At 50.4% G+C, this 16,639-nt stretch overlaps 1 protein-coding gene and 1 long non-coding RNA gene across 3 annotated transcripts in view; one reads left to right on the top strand and one right to left on the bottom strand.

Annotated features, from left to right (window-relative positions):
• The window catches only part of LOC103657807, a 31,415-nt gene extending 25,748 nt beyond the window's left edge, over nucleotides 1–5,667 (bottom strand). The window contains exon 1 of one of the 2 annotated variants that reach the window (XR_005836023.1): nucleotides 5,044–5,667. This is a non-coding gene — a long non-coding RNA (uncharacterized LOC103657807). The remainder of the gene's footprint in view (nucleotides 1–5,043) is intronic. The other variant, XR_566962.2, reaches the window with a different exon arrangement.
• A 558-nt stretch (nucleotides 5,668–6,225) lies between these two features.
• The window catches only part of KDM8 (lysine demethylase 8), a 23,294-nt gene continuing 12,880 nt past the window's right edge, over nucleotides 6,226–16,639 (top strand). Inside the window, exons 1-2 of the mRNA XM_040635191.1 lie at nucleotides 6,226–6,364; nucleotides 15,311–15,818. Coding sequence (XP_040491125.1) covers nucleotides 15,327–15,818 — 492 coding nt within the window. The 5' untranslated portion in view covers nucleotides 6,226–6,364; nucleotides 15,311–15,326. The remainder of the gene's footprint in view (nucleotides 6,365–15,310; nucleotides 15,819–16,639) is intronic.

Genomic DNA, 16,639 nt, shown 5'->3' with positions numbered 1-16,639 from the left:
CACTCTCAGTCAAGAGGGGAAACTCCCAGCCTCGGCCAGTGGCAGAATCACATCCACCTTGCACAGCGATTGGCTCAGGCAAACGCAGACACAAACCAGGCCAATGGGAGTCTTCTTAGGGTCTTTTGCTGAAATTCTTAGGAAAGAGGCACTCTACTTCCTCCGGAGCTGCCAAACCTAGGATTTGAACTTGGGGTTGTCAGGGGCTATCATAAGAAGAAAGTCGGCCTGGAAATAAAACCGGCTCAGAGGAAAGGAGAGGCCAAGCCATGAGGCAACACCATCTGAGCACCTAGGTCCAGCCTTGCCTGAAGCCAGCTCAATCCTCGGAATTTTCTGTCCTATGAGTCAAATAAATGTGATCGTTTGAATTGGATTTCTGCAATTTATAACAGAAAGATGTCAAATGCAATTCAGTAACAATGATTTGGGCTAGGGTTTGTGTCTTTATTTTTATTCCCCTTATTGGTGTTAAGTTCATAAAATGTACCTTTTTTATCTTTGTAGCTGTAACCCCAGCCCCACCAGTGCCTAACAGTACCTGGCACGTAGGAGGTCTCAGGAAAGTATTTGTGGAGTTACAGTTCCCCCACCCCTGCAGTCCCCATGGAAAATCAGCTCAGCCTGAGGACAGGATAGACTGTTCTAGTCTTCCTTCTGCTTCACCCTCAGAAGCATTAACACACCAGGCTGCGAGGAGCTCCCAGAAAGCTCCTGCAGCTGGGGGCCAGCAGGGCCAAGACTAGGCTGCTCCTGGTGAGCCTGAGATGTCTTCGCAGCAGGGTCCAGTGTGGCAGGACAGATCTGTAAGGAGCAGAGCCCAGGCTGTTCCCTCTCAAGACAGCCCGGAGTGTCAAGCTTCCTCCCCCACCGCTTTCATTCTGGACCAAAATTCCTGCAGGAAGAAGAGCAGCAGAGGCTCCAAGATCACAGGTCCGTTGAGATTGCAGAAGGAGCCTGGTGGACCTTGGAGATGCAAGAGCAGGGTGCGAGGCCTCGAGGCAGCAAACCCAGGATGGAAGTACATGCCTCCCCAGGCCTCCCGGTACCACTGGTGGGAGCGCCCACACTCAGGGAACTTTGCTGTAAGTCACCACCAATGGCCTCTCCTGCCCTGCAGATGGGCTGTTTTCTTTGCCTGGAACACTCTCTTCCCATGGCAAGGGATCTGAATTACTCGTCTTCCCCTTATTTAGTGGGGTGGGAGATGGCTTGGTGGAGACAGCTTGTCTCTGCCCCGTGACGTCCAGGGTTCAGCTGGGAAGACTCCTACGGTTGGGGCTAGAACCTCCCGGAGGCTTGTTCTCTCGGCACCTGCTGCCTGGGCTGGGATGACTCAAACACTAGGCCTCGGGGTAGTCAGATTTCTCCCCAGGCTCCCGAGAGTTCCAGGGAACAAAGCAGAAGCCACCTCGCTTTCTGTGACCCAGCCCCAAAGTTCCATAGCGTCCCTCCTGACCAGCTCACAGACTCTAAGGAGAGGCACACGCTGCACCTCTCCATGGGAGTAGTGCCAAGGGCCTGTGGCCATTCTTTAACACTGCCCCCCTCCTCCCTATCCTTGTCCACTTGTGACATGTGCTTGCGGCCGCCTATGCCTCACCCGCCAGGACACTCCTCACAGTTACTCTATTTCTCACACCTCTGCCAGGTGTCTCCTCTCTCTGACCGTGCCTGTTCGCATGCCCCCACTGGCTCCTGGGACTCCAGCCACCCCAGACTCTGCGCCCTTCCTTCTGCCTTGAAACTCCCTTCTGGCACATGAATACAGGACCTGGTCTCTCACTTCCTTCAGGTGTCTGCCCAGAGGGCACCTTGTCAGAAAAGTCTCTGCCATGTAAAATAGCAACCCCCATCCTACATACACCCGGCATCACCCGGTTCTCCTTTCCCTGCTTTACTTGTAGATTACACACATGCACACGCAAGCCTCTTGCACTAGGACTCAGAGTTCCTCTCACCAAGTGGTGGATTCTCTTTCCTCACCCACCTTGAATGTGACTCGCCGTATGACTTACTTTGGCCAATAGCACGTGACTTGACTTAGCCAACAGAAGTGCTTTGTGCCACGGAGGGCTCTAAGCCTCAAGAGACTCGCAGTTCCCGTTCCGTCTCGTGGAATCCCACCACTGTCATGTGACCAAGCCCAGGCTGGCCTGCTGCGTGATGAGTGACCACTAGTCCAGTTATCCCCACTGCCCTGGCCAACCCCCAACTGACCACCAGACATGTGAGTAAGGCCATCTTCACACAAGCAAGCTGCACCAAGACCAACGGAGTCAGATGCAGCTGACCCGACCATCCAGATCTCTGTAGTCCTAATGTTTTAAGTTATCTAGTTTGGGGACGGTTTGTTACACAGCATTATTTGCAGTAATGGGTAACTGATACATGCGCTTAGCTCAATGCCTGCATGAAATACGTGTTCAATACATATTTGCAACACAAATGAATTGATGAATAACAAAGAGGAAAATATTTGTCTTGTTGGTCACGATCACGCCAATACCGAACACAGTGCTTGGCATGTATTGAGGGATGATGAGGAGAGGGTGACGGGTCCTATTATGCAGCCAAAGCAACCAAACAAAAAACCCTTTGGCTTTTCAAGGGCTTAGGAGAAAAACATCCCCTGTGATCCATGGAAGAAGGGAAGGTAGTAGTGTTTAGTCTGTAAGGGAGCAATGCTTGAGTCTGTCCTGACCAGGATCTTTGGGCTGGCTGCGGTCTGGGCAGTGGTGTGTGAGAATCCAAAGAAATACTGGTGGAGGAGGGGCTGTGCAACAGCAGGAGAGAGGACCTAGCCTGGCCAGGAAGCTCTGGGCCCCTCCTCAGGTCGGCTTTATGCAGCTTCCAGAACCCTCTACCACCTCCCCCACCCACCGTTCCAGACACCTGTGAGCCCCAGAGCTGCCTCTCTCAAAATGCAGTTACCATCTGCCTCTGAGTAGTCCAGATAGCTAGTGAAAATGCAGAATCCTGGGCCTGACTCCAGAACTACTATACCGAAAACTCCAGGGGCGGTGGCCAAGAGCCTGGATTTTAAGAAGCTCCACACTGCCCTAGGGGACCTATGGACACAGAACAGGAAGGGGGGGGTCTGTGCTAATAGGTTGGAACATAGGGATTCTGGAACAGACTAGGGACTAGAGGCTGGAGACGTACAGCCGTCCTATCAATCCTCACCAGCACAGGGGATACAGGATCTTTCTTATACCCATTTCATGGAGGAGAACACTGGAGGCTCAGAGAGGTAATCAGTGTTCCAGGCTGCCTGACTTCCTGTCAGCGACTTTTCGCTTCCATCCCAGCGGCATCCACTCAACAAAACACTTTGGCTTTTGTCTTCCTACTCTTTTAAGGTCACTTCAGGCCACTAGCTCCTTGCTGAGGTGGTAATGCTTAAGGAGAATGAAGGCACCCAATGAAGGCTGGGTAAGTGACCAGCCTTAGGTCCTCCAGTGAATGGAAGATTCAGTAGGGGAAGGTTTTCACATCATCTTTAAGCAACTGGAGTCAATTAAATGTCTCTTCTGTGGACAAGCTAAATGTTGTTTTCCAGCTTAGAGTTTTGTTTGTATGTGTGTGTTTTAAATAAATTCGGTAATTAAGCCACAAATGTTCCCAGCACACTTGTATATATTTAAATTACAGGCTGCTGATCAAACAGAAAATCCACAAACATGGACATAAACGGTGCCTTTTGTTGGTTCCCCGCCTTCCCGCAGCACTCAAAGGGTTCTGTCAGCTTGATGGCCAATTCCAAGGCTGCCTGGGACAAGGAGAAATAGGGGGAGGGGTGGGGACTGGCACTGACACACGGGAAGTGAAGCCCCACAAAAGACTGTGGTTCTTTTCTTTTACGAAAACATTTCATTGGTGCCTAGAATTCATCTCAACAAGCCAGTTTTGAAAACACAAGTTGGCAAAAGGGATGTCTGTCTGCCTGGCTGGCAGCACTCCCTACTCACTGGGACAGACCGGAACCCCATTCCTGATCACTGTGGAAGAGAATCAGAGGGTCTGTGTTCACATCTCTTTTGACCCTTTACTGTGGGGCCTGTTTGGGCTCCTAGAGGCCCAGTGTCCACCCTCCCATAGTCTCTGCCCACCCACTGTCTAACAAAAAATAAAACTGGAAGTATTAAGGGCAGACTCACTTGTAAGCATGATTGCAATGGGGGGAGGGATCTACTGTCCTAGAGAGAAAGCTGTGACCATAAGGTCTGCAGAGCATCTTCAGGGTCAGGCAAAAAGATTTTTTTTTTCTTTTATAGGCCGCAGAAAAGAACTAGGAAGTAGGATGATAAGGTGGCATACTGGGACAATAGGTCAGAGAATATTCTGCCCTGTTCTCAGGAGGGCCTGTCTGCTCCCTTAGGCTGAAGGTGTGCCAAAGTTCAGGGGCTGGAGGAAGACGAGAATTTAACCAAATCTGGTTAAGGAGCATTTTGCTTGGATTGATTACTGGGGACAAGCAGTTCACTAATCACTTATAAGGCAAAGAATGGGAATTTGGAGGGTCTGTGTCTGGCCTTGCCATAGGTAGACAGGGCAGGGCATCCATGAGTCTTCCCTAAGTCCTATGGAAAAGGGGGTTCTTGGCAGCAACCTGTTTTCTGGAACACAAAACGGTGAGGGGAATTCCTTCAATCTTCACTGTTTTCTAGGAACACAGGGCTCAGGCAAAATTCAATGTTGTCACTACTCAACTGGGGGTGATAATAATAATTAATCTATGGGTTTAGCATTTTTTGAAAGATTTTAAAAATTTTCTTTATTTGAGAGAGTGCATGAGAGCAGCAGGAGGGAAAGGGGCAGAGGGAGAGAGAGAGAGAATCTCCAGCAGACTCTGCCCTCACCACAAAGCCCGACGTGTGACTCAACGTCACCACCCTGAGATCATGACCTGAGCTGAAATCAAGAGTCAGACACTCCACTCAACTGAGTGTCCCAGGCGCCCCATGAGTTTACTATTTTTAAAGTGCTTTGAAAGTACAAGGTTTATAGTAAATGCTCAATAAATATTTGTCAATCTCTTACCTGTGAGATCCTCCAGGGCGAGGGGCTGAGCTCACTTGGTGTTTTCTTTGATGCTCCGTACTTCTTAGAACTCACTGATCTGCTGAATGGGCCTTGAGCAAGCCCCAGTCTCCTTGTCTATTAAGACAGTAATCTCCACCTAATAGAGCTCTTAAGGTAATTCCATAATACCAAGGAGTCTCAGGGCACCAGATAATGCCCGACACATCCCTGGCGAGCAGTGACAAAGAACCTCTCCTTGAACTAACTTTAGTCAGGCCCTTCTGAATCCTTTTTCTGACTAGGCCTTGACCTTGGGCATTGTCCGTGGCTTGTTGAGTCCAGTTTTAGCAAGAATCCTATTGGGTCAGTTCAGCAAAAATCCCCCACCTTTGATATCTGCTCAAATTCCTTATCCTCTACCCTTGATATCTTATCACTCTGGCCTATGCGGTTGGTTTAGCAGAATTCCCCTTACCCCTGGTGCTTCCTCTTAGTAATTTCCCATCCAGTGACCTAGACCCTGCTCCTTGGCTATAAATCTGCACTTGTCTTTGTTATATTTGGAGTTGTGCCCACTTCTCCCTATCACAAACCCCACCCTCCCCACCCCCATTGCAGAGGTAAGTAGTCTGCCTTACCACCTTTGACAGGTGTCATGAATAATTTTTTCTTTGATACCTTCCCGTTCCTCCTTGGACTCCAGACTCAGTATGAGCAGAACTTTCTACTGCGTCTGTTCAACGCTGCAAAAGGCCTGAGTCCCTGGAGGCCACAGGCAGTGTGCTCAAAACTCAAACCCTCAGGAATGCCCACACCATTTGGGGTCAGGAGTGATTCTGGCCTCCCCACTGAAACCCAGGACCTTCCCACACCCACGAGCCGTGGAGACAGCACTTGGGGGTTCAAATTTCGGATCTGAGGCTTTCCCAAAGCACAAGGATTTGGCCACTTTCTTTCGCTGGGCATTGGTTGACCTCTCTCTAATCCAGGAAAATGAATCCTCCTAACTGTACGGTTCAGATGAAATGGTGGATGTGGAGCTGACTAGCCCACGAAGTTATCGGGGCTGAGGAAGTCTCAGCTGTCCCCCACGTGGGAAGAGAAACCGAGGAAAAGGCCCCCACCCTGGCTTGCCGCCACCACCCGCGGGCCTTCAAAACAGGACGGGGCGTGGCCTCGGCATCAATCACTCGGCGCTCGGCTAGGCACTCCGTGCTGATCAGACGAGCACCGAGTGATCGATACCTTACTCTGGAGGAGAGGGCCAGAGTGGCCCGACCAAACGGAACAAGTCGCCGCCAGCCTCCGGGCGACTCGACACAGCCCAGACACGAGACAGGTGAGCTTGGGCAACTCCAGAGGGCGGGCAGCTCTGGCTTTATAGACGCGGAGGGGAGGACTGCGCAGGCGCTGTCTTTAAAGACGAAGCGGGAAGCAGCGACACGGGAGTGTGAGTGGGGAAGGGAAACAGACGGCGCATGTGCCCTGGAAACGCTGTTTAGCGGTTCTTCGGCTTTCGGGCGCTGCGTGATGCTCGCCTTACTCCTGTAATTTCGTCTTTGCGCATGCGTGAGGGCCAGCCCAGCTGGTGTGGGCCTGCGCAGTTCTTGCCCCCCCCCCGCCCCCCGCGTTGGTGCAACCCTAGTGCGCTTGCGCGAGTTTTTACTTAGCAATGGTACCGACAGCTAGTTTTCTGCTGTTGATCTCGAACCGAACCTACTTTTGTCACCGGCCTGAAGGGGAGCCGGCTACAAACTGAATGTGGGCCGCGAGCAATGAAGTCCCGGGAGGGGAAGGAGTGCGAGGCCTTGGGTAGAGTGTTGGTGTGGGGTACCTGAAGGACAGGGATGTCTGGTTCCATAGGAGTTAACGCTGAGCATAGGTGTGGCATTATGCACCTGGCGGTAGATCCGGCAGAGGTAAGTCACCGTGCTCAGCAGGCCCAGGGTCAGGGAGTAGGCAGGTGTTGGGGCCACACCGACGGCCCGAACCCGAGACAGCGTGGCCCTTCGAATGCCAGACGTACCCTTGCGCCAGTGAATAAAGCTTTCCAAATATTTCCAAACCTTTCTGAAGTTTTTCAAAGCTCCCTAGAAAGCTCTTGTTTTTTGCACAACCTTTGTGGAATAGTGCCCCAGTAAAATTGGAGAGATTTCAAAACTGCACAGCCTGTTCCCAGAAGGCCGGATAGAGGCTTCTATTGCGGAAGGCACCCGTGGGAGGCTTCTCAGGACCAGCATGCCACCCTCGGTACGGTTGTTTCGGGTCAGCCTGAGACCTTTGTGGGGCTCTTGGGTGTTGGGAGCCCTTTCATAAGGCCGACCTGAGACCCTCTGCGAATCCCAGTGAGATTCTCCAAGAAGGGATTTCTCCCACCCAATTTAAAGACTACTCTGGGAGCTGCTTTAGGTTTTTAAAGATAATTTAAGAGGATTCTAGGATGACTATGATGGCTTCCTAGCAGGCTTTTCTTTTGTAACCGACAGAACCCACTTGTGCTGTTCACTAATGAAAGACCAGCTTACTTATATAAGGTGCTCTATCTGGATGGTGAATTTAGGAAGTCAGGACCAGAGTCCATGCGGGCCGTCTTATATAGCCTATACTTGGCGCCTTTGTGTTTAATACAACCAATGAGAAGCCTTGTATGAAGTTCGCATTAGGTTGATTTACAAAGCCCAGACAACAGCCACTCGGAGAGGTTAGTTCCTACAACCCTTATGTGACTCCCATGCCATTAATACCATTTCGTGCATCAACCAAAAGGCCTTTTATAAGAGAAACCAAGATCCAGTCTGCTGAGAAGCTCTTTTATGCAATCTGTACCTTACCTTCCCCTGAAAGCAGTCACATGTCGTGACGCCAGTACATGTGGCACTCTGAAAGGTCAGTTTACAAAGTCAGGACACACAAGCACTTGACCTAACACCTGCACCCTCACTTCCTTCAAAAAAAGCCTTTTATGACTAACAAGTCTCGAGGCTGATAACCTGTGGAATTCTCAGAGTCTAATGTGATGATACAGGACCCCTCAGACTTTTTCATAATTAGGGTGACCATAGGTCTTAGTTGGTTTGGAATAACCCTGATTTCTGACTTGTCCAGTTCTAAATATTAAATATTTAGATAATAAATACTGGAATATTGAAACTTACATAAATATGAAAGAAAGCTAAGAAGAGCACTCCCGGTACTCAGCTTGTGTAAAATGAAATTCCTGCTTGCAGAAATGAACATTCCAAGCAATGAAAAACAGCATTGGAGAAAATGGTGAGAATAAAAAATTTTAGAAAAATGTATACCAAGCCAAAAAAAAAAAAAAAAAAGAGGGGGCGTATCTATAGCATCCTGGTTTGTCAGAAATATTCTAGAGTTAACCCTCCTATACCTGACCACCAGAGGGCTGTTTATACAATCTCTCCTTACGCCCTTCCCTTTTATATGGAACTTTGGGAGGCCAGTTTGAAGACCAGTCTACAGCACCACTCTGGAAGACTTTCACACAGTTTATTTTTGACTCCTCTGGAAAGCTGTTTAGTATAACCTTTTATAAAAGGCAATTCAGTGAGCAACTCTGGGAAGCCAGTCAATAAAGCCAGGCCACAAGGATACTCTGGCTTGATGCCTTCCTCTGTAAAAGTGTTTAATAGAATTATCAAGAAGACTTCTTTGTCAGACCAGTACGTGGGGGATGCTAGAAGGCTGATTTGTAAAGTTAGGGCTTGAGGCCATTTAGGAAGGGGTTTCGTGTAGCCTATACCTGGCCTTTAGCAGAGGGCCAAATGGAATGGGTGGTTGTGTGCAGGCCACTGCTTACAGCCCACGTGAGGCCGCCTGCCCTGGAAGATAGTTTCATACAGTCAGCAAGAAGGTGTTTGACCCAGCCAGCGAAGGCCGTTTATCCTGTGAGGCCACTTCACATGCTAATAGGAGCTAACAGGAGGGTGGATTGGCAGGACGTATCCTGATTGCCGGTGTCCTGAAGACACCACGGAAGATAGATTGGTTTGTAAAACCAAGACGAAGGCTGGGTTTCACCTGGCCCCCCAGACGAGGGCCCAGTGTGTAAAGAAGCCCATTTTTGAAACTGTTCAGGAGTCTTCTTTGGAAGACCGTTTCACGTAGCAGGGTCTGGCTCCTCCCCCAAAGGCTGGTTGATATGGCAATTATTTAAAAGGCAAAGGTTCTGAGAAGCGGTAAGATGAAGATTACTGTAAGATTACTCAGATAATGACCAGCCTGCCACCTCCCCGAGCATAGTTGCTTCATGCTGTCAACATAAGGTCTTCAGGGAGGCTAGTGGTTTGTTTTTTTAAAAGATTTTTTAAGTAATCTCTACATCCAACGTGGGGCTCAGGCTCACAGCCCCCAGATCAAGAGTCCCACGCTCCACTGACTGAGCCAGCCGGGCGCCCCAGTGTTTTCAGATCAGTCATGAGGCCCTTTGGGAGGCCATTCGAGAGGCAAAAACAGAGTCAGACTGAAAAATCATTTTGGAAACTAACTCAGAGCTATCCTGGAACGTCCACCTCTGGAAGACTTTGTCATATAGTGTAACGTAAGTATCTGAAGACCTTTTCATAAGGCCATTCACCGAGGAACTCTGGATGAGAAATGAACTACTGAGCTCTGTTATGTGGCCAAGGGGAGACTGTTTTGTGCAGGCCCTCTCCCAGAAGGCTCTTTGACATGGCCATTTACAGGAGGCCCTCTCCAAGGCCAGCTGGCAAAGCAACCCAGAGGCTGCCTGAGCAGGCCGGTTTATGGGGGCCGAACACGAGACCACCTTGGGAAGCCAGTTTGCGAAGCAGCACACGAGGCTACCTGTAGAGGTTCGCTTTGTAAGGCCTTAGTGAGCTCTACGAAGGGCTGTTTGGTAAGGTCACCCTGAGAGGTCCATTTACGAAGTCCGTAATCTGCATCCCAGGGAACCAGTTTATAGCCCTTTTAAAATCCTCTGGGAAGCCATTTTTTAAGGCCACTAAGAGACCTGTTTACGAAGCTGGTTCACAAGGCCCCGGTGGAAGCCATTTTTATAGTAAGGCAAGTAAGTGGTCTTCTGGGAGGCTTTTTTATAGACCTTTGTGAGAAGCCAGGATGTGAGGTCTCTGAGGTCTTTTGGATACTCAAGACTTCTCGAGGTTACTTCATAAGACACATGAGTCACTCTGAGGGGGATGAGCCATGAAGCCACCCAGGGAGTCCAGCTGATGGGCTCACATGCATTTTTGTGGATGGGTCGTGGATATGGCCACGGTGGAAGGTTGGACTGTGAAGCCCTCCCAAGAAGGCTGTTCATGAGGCCAACACAAGACATTTACAAATCATCTAGGAGGCTGGAGATAGAAATCATCCTGGCAGGCGAGGGCTAGGCCACTCCAGGCTCTCCGTCCCATCATTCACTGGGCCAGCTGGGAAGGATACCTCTTGTGCACCAAGGACCAAGCTAGGAGACAAAGGTCCTAAAACAGAATCGGTCCTCACCCCCGAAACCAAAGAGTGTTCTGCGTAGACACTACCACATACTGTGTAGTTTTGGACAAGTTGCTTAAGCTCCCAAATCCTTGTTCATATTTGTAAAACCACACATCATGGGATTAGGAGGAATATGTTAGGCAATGTACATAAAACTTGGAGCATTGACACGGCACATAGGAAAGTCACTTCATTTTTCCCTGGACTTTAGTTTCTTCATCAGCAAAAGAGGGTGGGATTGTGGGGAGAATGATCACATCGTTCCGTATCCCCTGACAGAGCTGGAAGGTGCAAATAAAAGGAGAGGGAGAGGAAAGGTGGGGGAACCATGGAATAGACGGCAGGACTGAGAACAACTGTACATTATTGCTATAACTAGAGGACACGCCCAGGAAGAGGTACTTCAAACCTAATGACACACGAGAAAGAGGGGTCGTTGCCTTCCGTGAAGTGATGGGATTTTCTCATCTGTTAAATGGGAATAATAACTCCTCCTTGACAGATTTTTCTTGAGTTAAGCAACCTGGACTCCCAGCTTCATCATGGGCTGGCTGGAGATGGCGTGCCTCCGTTCCTTCACCTGTAAGGCCATGGAGGTGAAGGCCAGACGGCCTGAGTTTTAAATCTCTGCGTCACCTCTTCCCACCCGAGTGCTTTTGGGCAAGTCATTTAGCTTCTCTGCTTTAGCTTTCTGTGAAATGGGAATGATGATACTTCCTTAGAGTTTCTGTAAGAATGAAAAAGTGCCTGCAACATACCTGGCCTACACTAAATACATTGTATGTTCTTGGCGTCCCAGGGTCATTGTGAGATTTGGTGAGGCAATCATGTAATACTGTCAGTATTCTACCTCCCATTACCCATGAGCTGGGGAGAAATGAGCTAACATGGAGCCCAGAGGTAGGGGTGGTACTGTCCAGCCTACCTTTAGGGACCATACCTCTAGCATTCGTATGTCTTCACTTCCCTGCTGGCTTCTTCATACACGTTGGCGCTAAAGGAAGCATGCTTTTTCTTCTCGTTCTGTTGTGTGAGTGGTACAGTTGGGTCCCAGGGTGTCAGGGAAATCTGGATAGGGTTGTTTATTAGTTATCTACTGCCGTGTAACACATCACCATAAACTTAGTTGCTTAAAACAACACGTATGTATTAGCTTCTTTGGGTCGAGAGTCTGGGTGTGGCTTAGTTGGGTCCTTTGTGTCAAGATCTCACAAGGCTCCAATTATGGTGTCAGTCAGGACGAAGTTCTTACCCGAAGGCTCAACTGGACAGGATCTAAATCCCTGTGATCGTTGGAACAATTCAGTTCCTGGAGGCTGTTGGACTGAGGGCCTCAGTTCTGAGCTTGCTGTTGGCTCAAAGCCACCAGCATCTGTGTGCCATGTGGACCTCTCCAACGTGGCCACTTGCTTCATCGATGCACGCAAGCCAGGAAGGCAGTAGGGAGAGTCCGCTAGCCGCGGAAGTTACAGTCTCATGTATCCCGATCAAGGGGCATCCCATCACGTTTGCCGTCTTAGACCAAGAGAAAAAAGAATAGCCACACATGTCAAACTTGCACATCTGTTGGTTAGAAGCAAGTCATTATGGTTTTCTATTGCTGCTGTGACAAATTACTACAGACTTGGTGGCTTACAGTTCTCTCGGTTAGAAGTTCACCAATATGGGACCGACGGCTAAAATCAAGGTCTCGCCCAGGCAGCCTTTCTTTTTGGAAGCTGCAGGAGAGAATCCATTTCCTTGCCTTGTCCAGCTTCTAGAGGCTTCCACACCCCTTGGTTTGTGACCCTCCCCCATCTTCAAAGCCAGCAACACTGCATGTCTCTGACCCTTCTACAATCACCTGTCCCTCTGACTCTGACTTACCCAGGAAAGATTCTTTCAAGGACTCCTGTATTCAGTTGGGCCCACCCACATAATCCAGGATGATCTTCCCATCTCAAGGTCCTTATTTCTAATGGCATTTGCAAAGGCCATTATTCTGTTTACTCACTCAGTTATAGTTCCTGCCCATGCTCAGGAGGAGGGAGCTGGATAAGGGTGTTAGTAACAGGAGGCAGGGACCACGGGGAAACTCTTGCCTTTCTCCTCCTCACTGGGGGAACTTGATACGGCTTCATCACAGGCAAGCCTTCATTCTTGCCTTCACCATCCTCCAGGGGATGTTGGCTGACCGTGACTTCTGTGGGCCCAGTAGGGTTCTCTGTCTGTCAACTAAAGAAGCCAAGCCTGGCTGACGTAAGGAAGAAGACGTTCCTTGGAGGGCTAGTGGGGCCACAGAATGAATGGAAAGCTGGAAAGAAGAACTTGGAAAAGGACAAGAGAAGTGGCTCTGTAATCTCCGAATGGAGGACGAGCACTGTGGGGCCCTAGCAAGAACAGTCTGGTCCGGAAACAGCCAGTGGGAGACAACGGAGTGCCCGCTGATCACAATACAGGTTAATTTTGGCTCACGAGGCATTCCAGCATGGGTATGTATGCCTGGTTGGGGGGCTCTTGTGGCTGTCATCCTCCAGGGCCTCAGGGTCCTTCACTTCTAGCCAGGGGGTAGGGAAAGTGTGGGGAATTCTCCAGGAGGTGTGTGCAGGCCAGCCCTGGCAGTGGCACCGTCGCTGACATTCCCGTTAGCTACCACTTGGTGGCATGGTCACATCTAAGTGCAAGGAAGACCTGGAAATGTAGTCTGTGTGCCCAGGAAGAAGATGAACTGGATTTTGGTGAGCTTGAAGCAAGGGTGTGTTTTTGTAAATAAAGTTTTATTGGAATGCGGCCGTGCCTGTTTGTGTACGTACTGTACAGGCGCATTGGCAGAGCGTGACTGGACCGCCTGCCAGGCCTCAAGTGTGGACTGTCTGGCCCTCTACAGAAAGAGTCTGCTGAGCCCTGGCATAGAGCAGTCTCTGCCAAAAGCACGATGGTCCCTATTTCTTGGCATCCAATGAGACAGGCAGGGGATATACCCACTGCTAGCATACCTAGCGCATAGTAGCACGGGCGGGTAGTCGGTTGTGAGCACTGAACCCGTGAGAACCTATTCACATAGTGGTACTCCTGCCTTAGGACTGGCCTGGCATCGTGGGTAATGCCACCAAAAGCACCAGCTGTGATGTTTGTCCTCTCTCTGTAGGTGTCATGTATTGCCAGGTCTCTTCCTGCGAAGTTAGGATCTCATTCCTTCCGTACCCTCAACCGAGTGCCTACTGTGAGCCAGACTCTAGGGAACTGTAGAGAACTGAGACCTGTTCTTGCCCTGGAGCAGCTCGCCAGCTAGCTCACCAGCTAGAGACAGACATGTAGGCCGGTATTCGTGGTACATTTGAGACAAGAGTAGCTCAAGAAAGTCGAGAGCTATTCCAACACAAGATGCTGTGGGAGAGTCCTGGCAGGCTTCCCATAGGGGGTCATGGAGGCTGGACCTTAAAGGTTGGATAGTTTGCCAGAGAGGCGGGCGTCGGAGGCATTCCAGACAAGGACAGGGCATGTTCCTCTCTGAGCAAACATTTATCCAGCGCCCACGGCGAGCCTGTACTGTGCCAGGTTCATGCCCGGCAGAGAAGGCCACAGTACAATCATGACCCATGCGATGCTGTCACAAAGGACACGTGTGGGAAGCTATGGAAATCTGGAAGGGAGGAAGTCTGCGTGGTCTCTCTGTCTTTGGAAAATAACTTTGTATAGTTTTTACTTTTTTATCACTTTTTAGTTTTTTAATCATTTTCTTTTCATCGTGATAAGTGCACGGCTTAATCCCCATCACCTGTCTCACCCATCCCTCCCTCCACTCCCCTCTGGTAACCATCAGTTTGTTCTCCATAGTTAAGAGTCCGTTTCTTGGTTTCTCTCTCTATCTCTCTCTTCGTTTGCTCATTTGCTTTGTTTCTTAAATATCACATATGAATGAGATCATATGGTATTTGTCTTTCTCTGACTTATTTCACTTAGCATAATACTCTCTAGTTCCATCCACATCATTGCAAATGGCAAGATTTCATTTCTTATGGCTGAATGATATTCCATCGCACACACGCACGTGCACGCACACACACATCACATCTTCTTTATCCGTTCGTCAGTCAGTGCACACGTGAGCTGCTACCGTAGCTCGCCTGTTATAAATAATGCTGCAATAAACAGAGGAGTGCACGTATCCCTTTGCATTAGTGTTTTTGTATTTTGGGGATACTCAGTAGTGCGATGGCTGAGTTGTAGGGTAGTTCTATTTTTAATTTTTTGAGGACCCTACATACTCTTTTCTGGGGTGGCTGCACCAGTTTGCATTCCCACCAACGTGGGAACAGAAGAGGGCTCCCCTTTCTCCACATCCTTGTTTCTTGTGCTGTTGAGTTTAGCCATTCTGACAGGTGCGAGGTGAAATCTCGTTGCAGTTTCATTTGCATTTCCCTCATGGTGAGTGGTGTTGGGCATCTTTTCACGTGTCTGTTGGCATCTGGATGTCTTCTTTGGAGAAATATCTGTTCATGTCTTCTGTCCATTTTTCAATTGGATCATTTGTGTTTTGAGTGTTGAGTTGTGTCAGTCCTTTATATGTTTTGGATACCAACTCTTTACTCTTTATTGGACATGTCATTTGCAAATCCCCCCCCCCCATTCAGTAGGTTGCCTTTCCAAATGTATATTTTTAAACTCAGTGGTTGACGTTTTGGCCACTGGATGTCATCACAGATCTAGCTTGCCCCCAACCCCCCCCAAGTTTGATTTTATGAAAACCTACAAACGTGCGTATTTAGGTGTCCAACATGGTTTTTTGCTCTAACTGTTCTTTCTTCCCCCTCCACCTTTCTCCGACTAGGCTGGCAGAGGGCCCCATGGCTGAAGACAACGGAGAGCCCCTGGCAGGAGCCGGCGCCCTCCAGGAGGCCCTCCGGGCGCTCCTGCCCCCCACGAAGGAGGAGCTGGTGCTGGAGCTCGGGGAGAAGGTGGAGCCCAGCGTGGTGCGGCTACTGCAGGAGGCCGCCGAGCTGTTCTGCCGGGGCCGCCGGAGCGAGTGTCTACAGGCCAGCGAGGTCATCCTGGACTACTCCTGGGAAAGACTCAACACGGGCCCGTGGCGGGACGTCCACAAGGACTGGCGCCGCGTCTATGCCTTCGGCTGCCTCCTGAAGGCCGTGTGTCTGTGCGAAGAGCCCGGGGACGCCCCCGCGGTGGCTGCGGCCCTGAAGGTCTGTGACATGGGCCTGCTGATGGGGGCAGCCATCCATGGGGACATCCTCATTAAAGTCGCAGCCGTCCTCCAAGTGCACCTTCCCTCGGGAAAGAGGCCTGGCCCAGGCCTGGCCCAGGAGCAGCACAGCACGAAGGTATCTGGGTGGGATTGTCGTCCGCCACACCTCACATGCCCCCACAGCCCCGTTTTTTTCTAGAAGGGAGGAGTTAGCTATCCCCAGGGGTGAGCCCTCACGGTATGCTGACTTTTGGCGGAAAATAGCATCTCTGCGGATTTAGAAATGGAACGGCTTGGTCTGTTTTCTCAGTTTTTCCCCCCACTTTCTGCAAAAGCAGTGCCCTTTCAGGAGAGTGAGGGTGGAAGCTCGGTGGCCCCCGAGAGCAGCCGCTTGAAGGGCTTGCGTGGGCCAGAGCTGCGGGCAGCCGTGACCCACCCCTTCCAGCCTGTTCTCGGTCAGCTGGCTGAAGCATCACCCGCTTTCCTGGCTGCCTCGCTGTCTGTGCAGCTGAGTCGGGGCGAGCTACTGCCTCCAGCCGCCTTCTGGTCCCGCGGCCGATCGGGCCCGCCCTTGAGGTCCTGGCGTGGGTGGTTCCCGGTATTTGGGGGCGCAGAGAACACCGCGCAGAGCTGAGGGCAGTGGCAGACGGGGCTTTAGGCCCCAGCGCTGGCACGCAGCCCTCAGTTGTGATACCGCTGGGCATGTCTGTTCGCCAGGAGGAAATAGGTCTGTGACACAGGCATGTGGGAAAGTGTTCCCCCTACCTGTGGTTAAAAAAAAAATTTTTTTTAAAGCAAGAACAGGAGGCAGCCATTTTTGGCCATGAAATGCTCAAAGTAGGTTTTCTGTAACACCCGGTGCTGCCAAGGACCCCCAGAAGGCCATGGGTGTGGCGCGTTGGTTAACCTTTCAGGGGACAGGGCAGACGTGCCTGTGCCCTTGGACCCAGGGGTTGC

The sequence above is a fragment of the Ursus maritimus genome, unplaced genomic scaffold (assembly GCF_017311325.1).
Source record: "Ursus maritimus isolate PB19 unplaced genomic scaffold, ASM1731132v1 scaffold_2, whole genome shotgun sequence".
Lineage (NCBI taxonomy): Eukaryota > Metazoa > Chordata > Mammalia > Carnivora > Ursidae > Ursus > Ursus maritimus.
The sequence above is the reverse complement of the archived record's forward strand: the minus strand, read 5'-3'. Positions and strand labels throughout refer to the sequence as shown.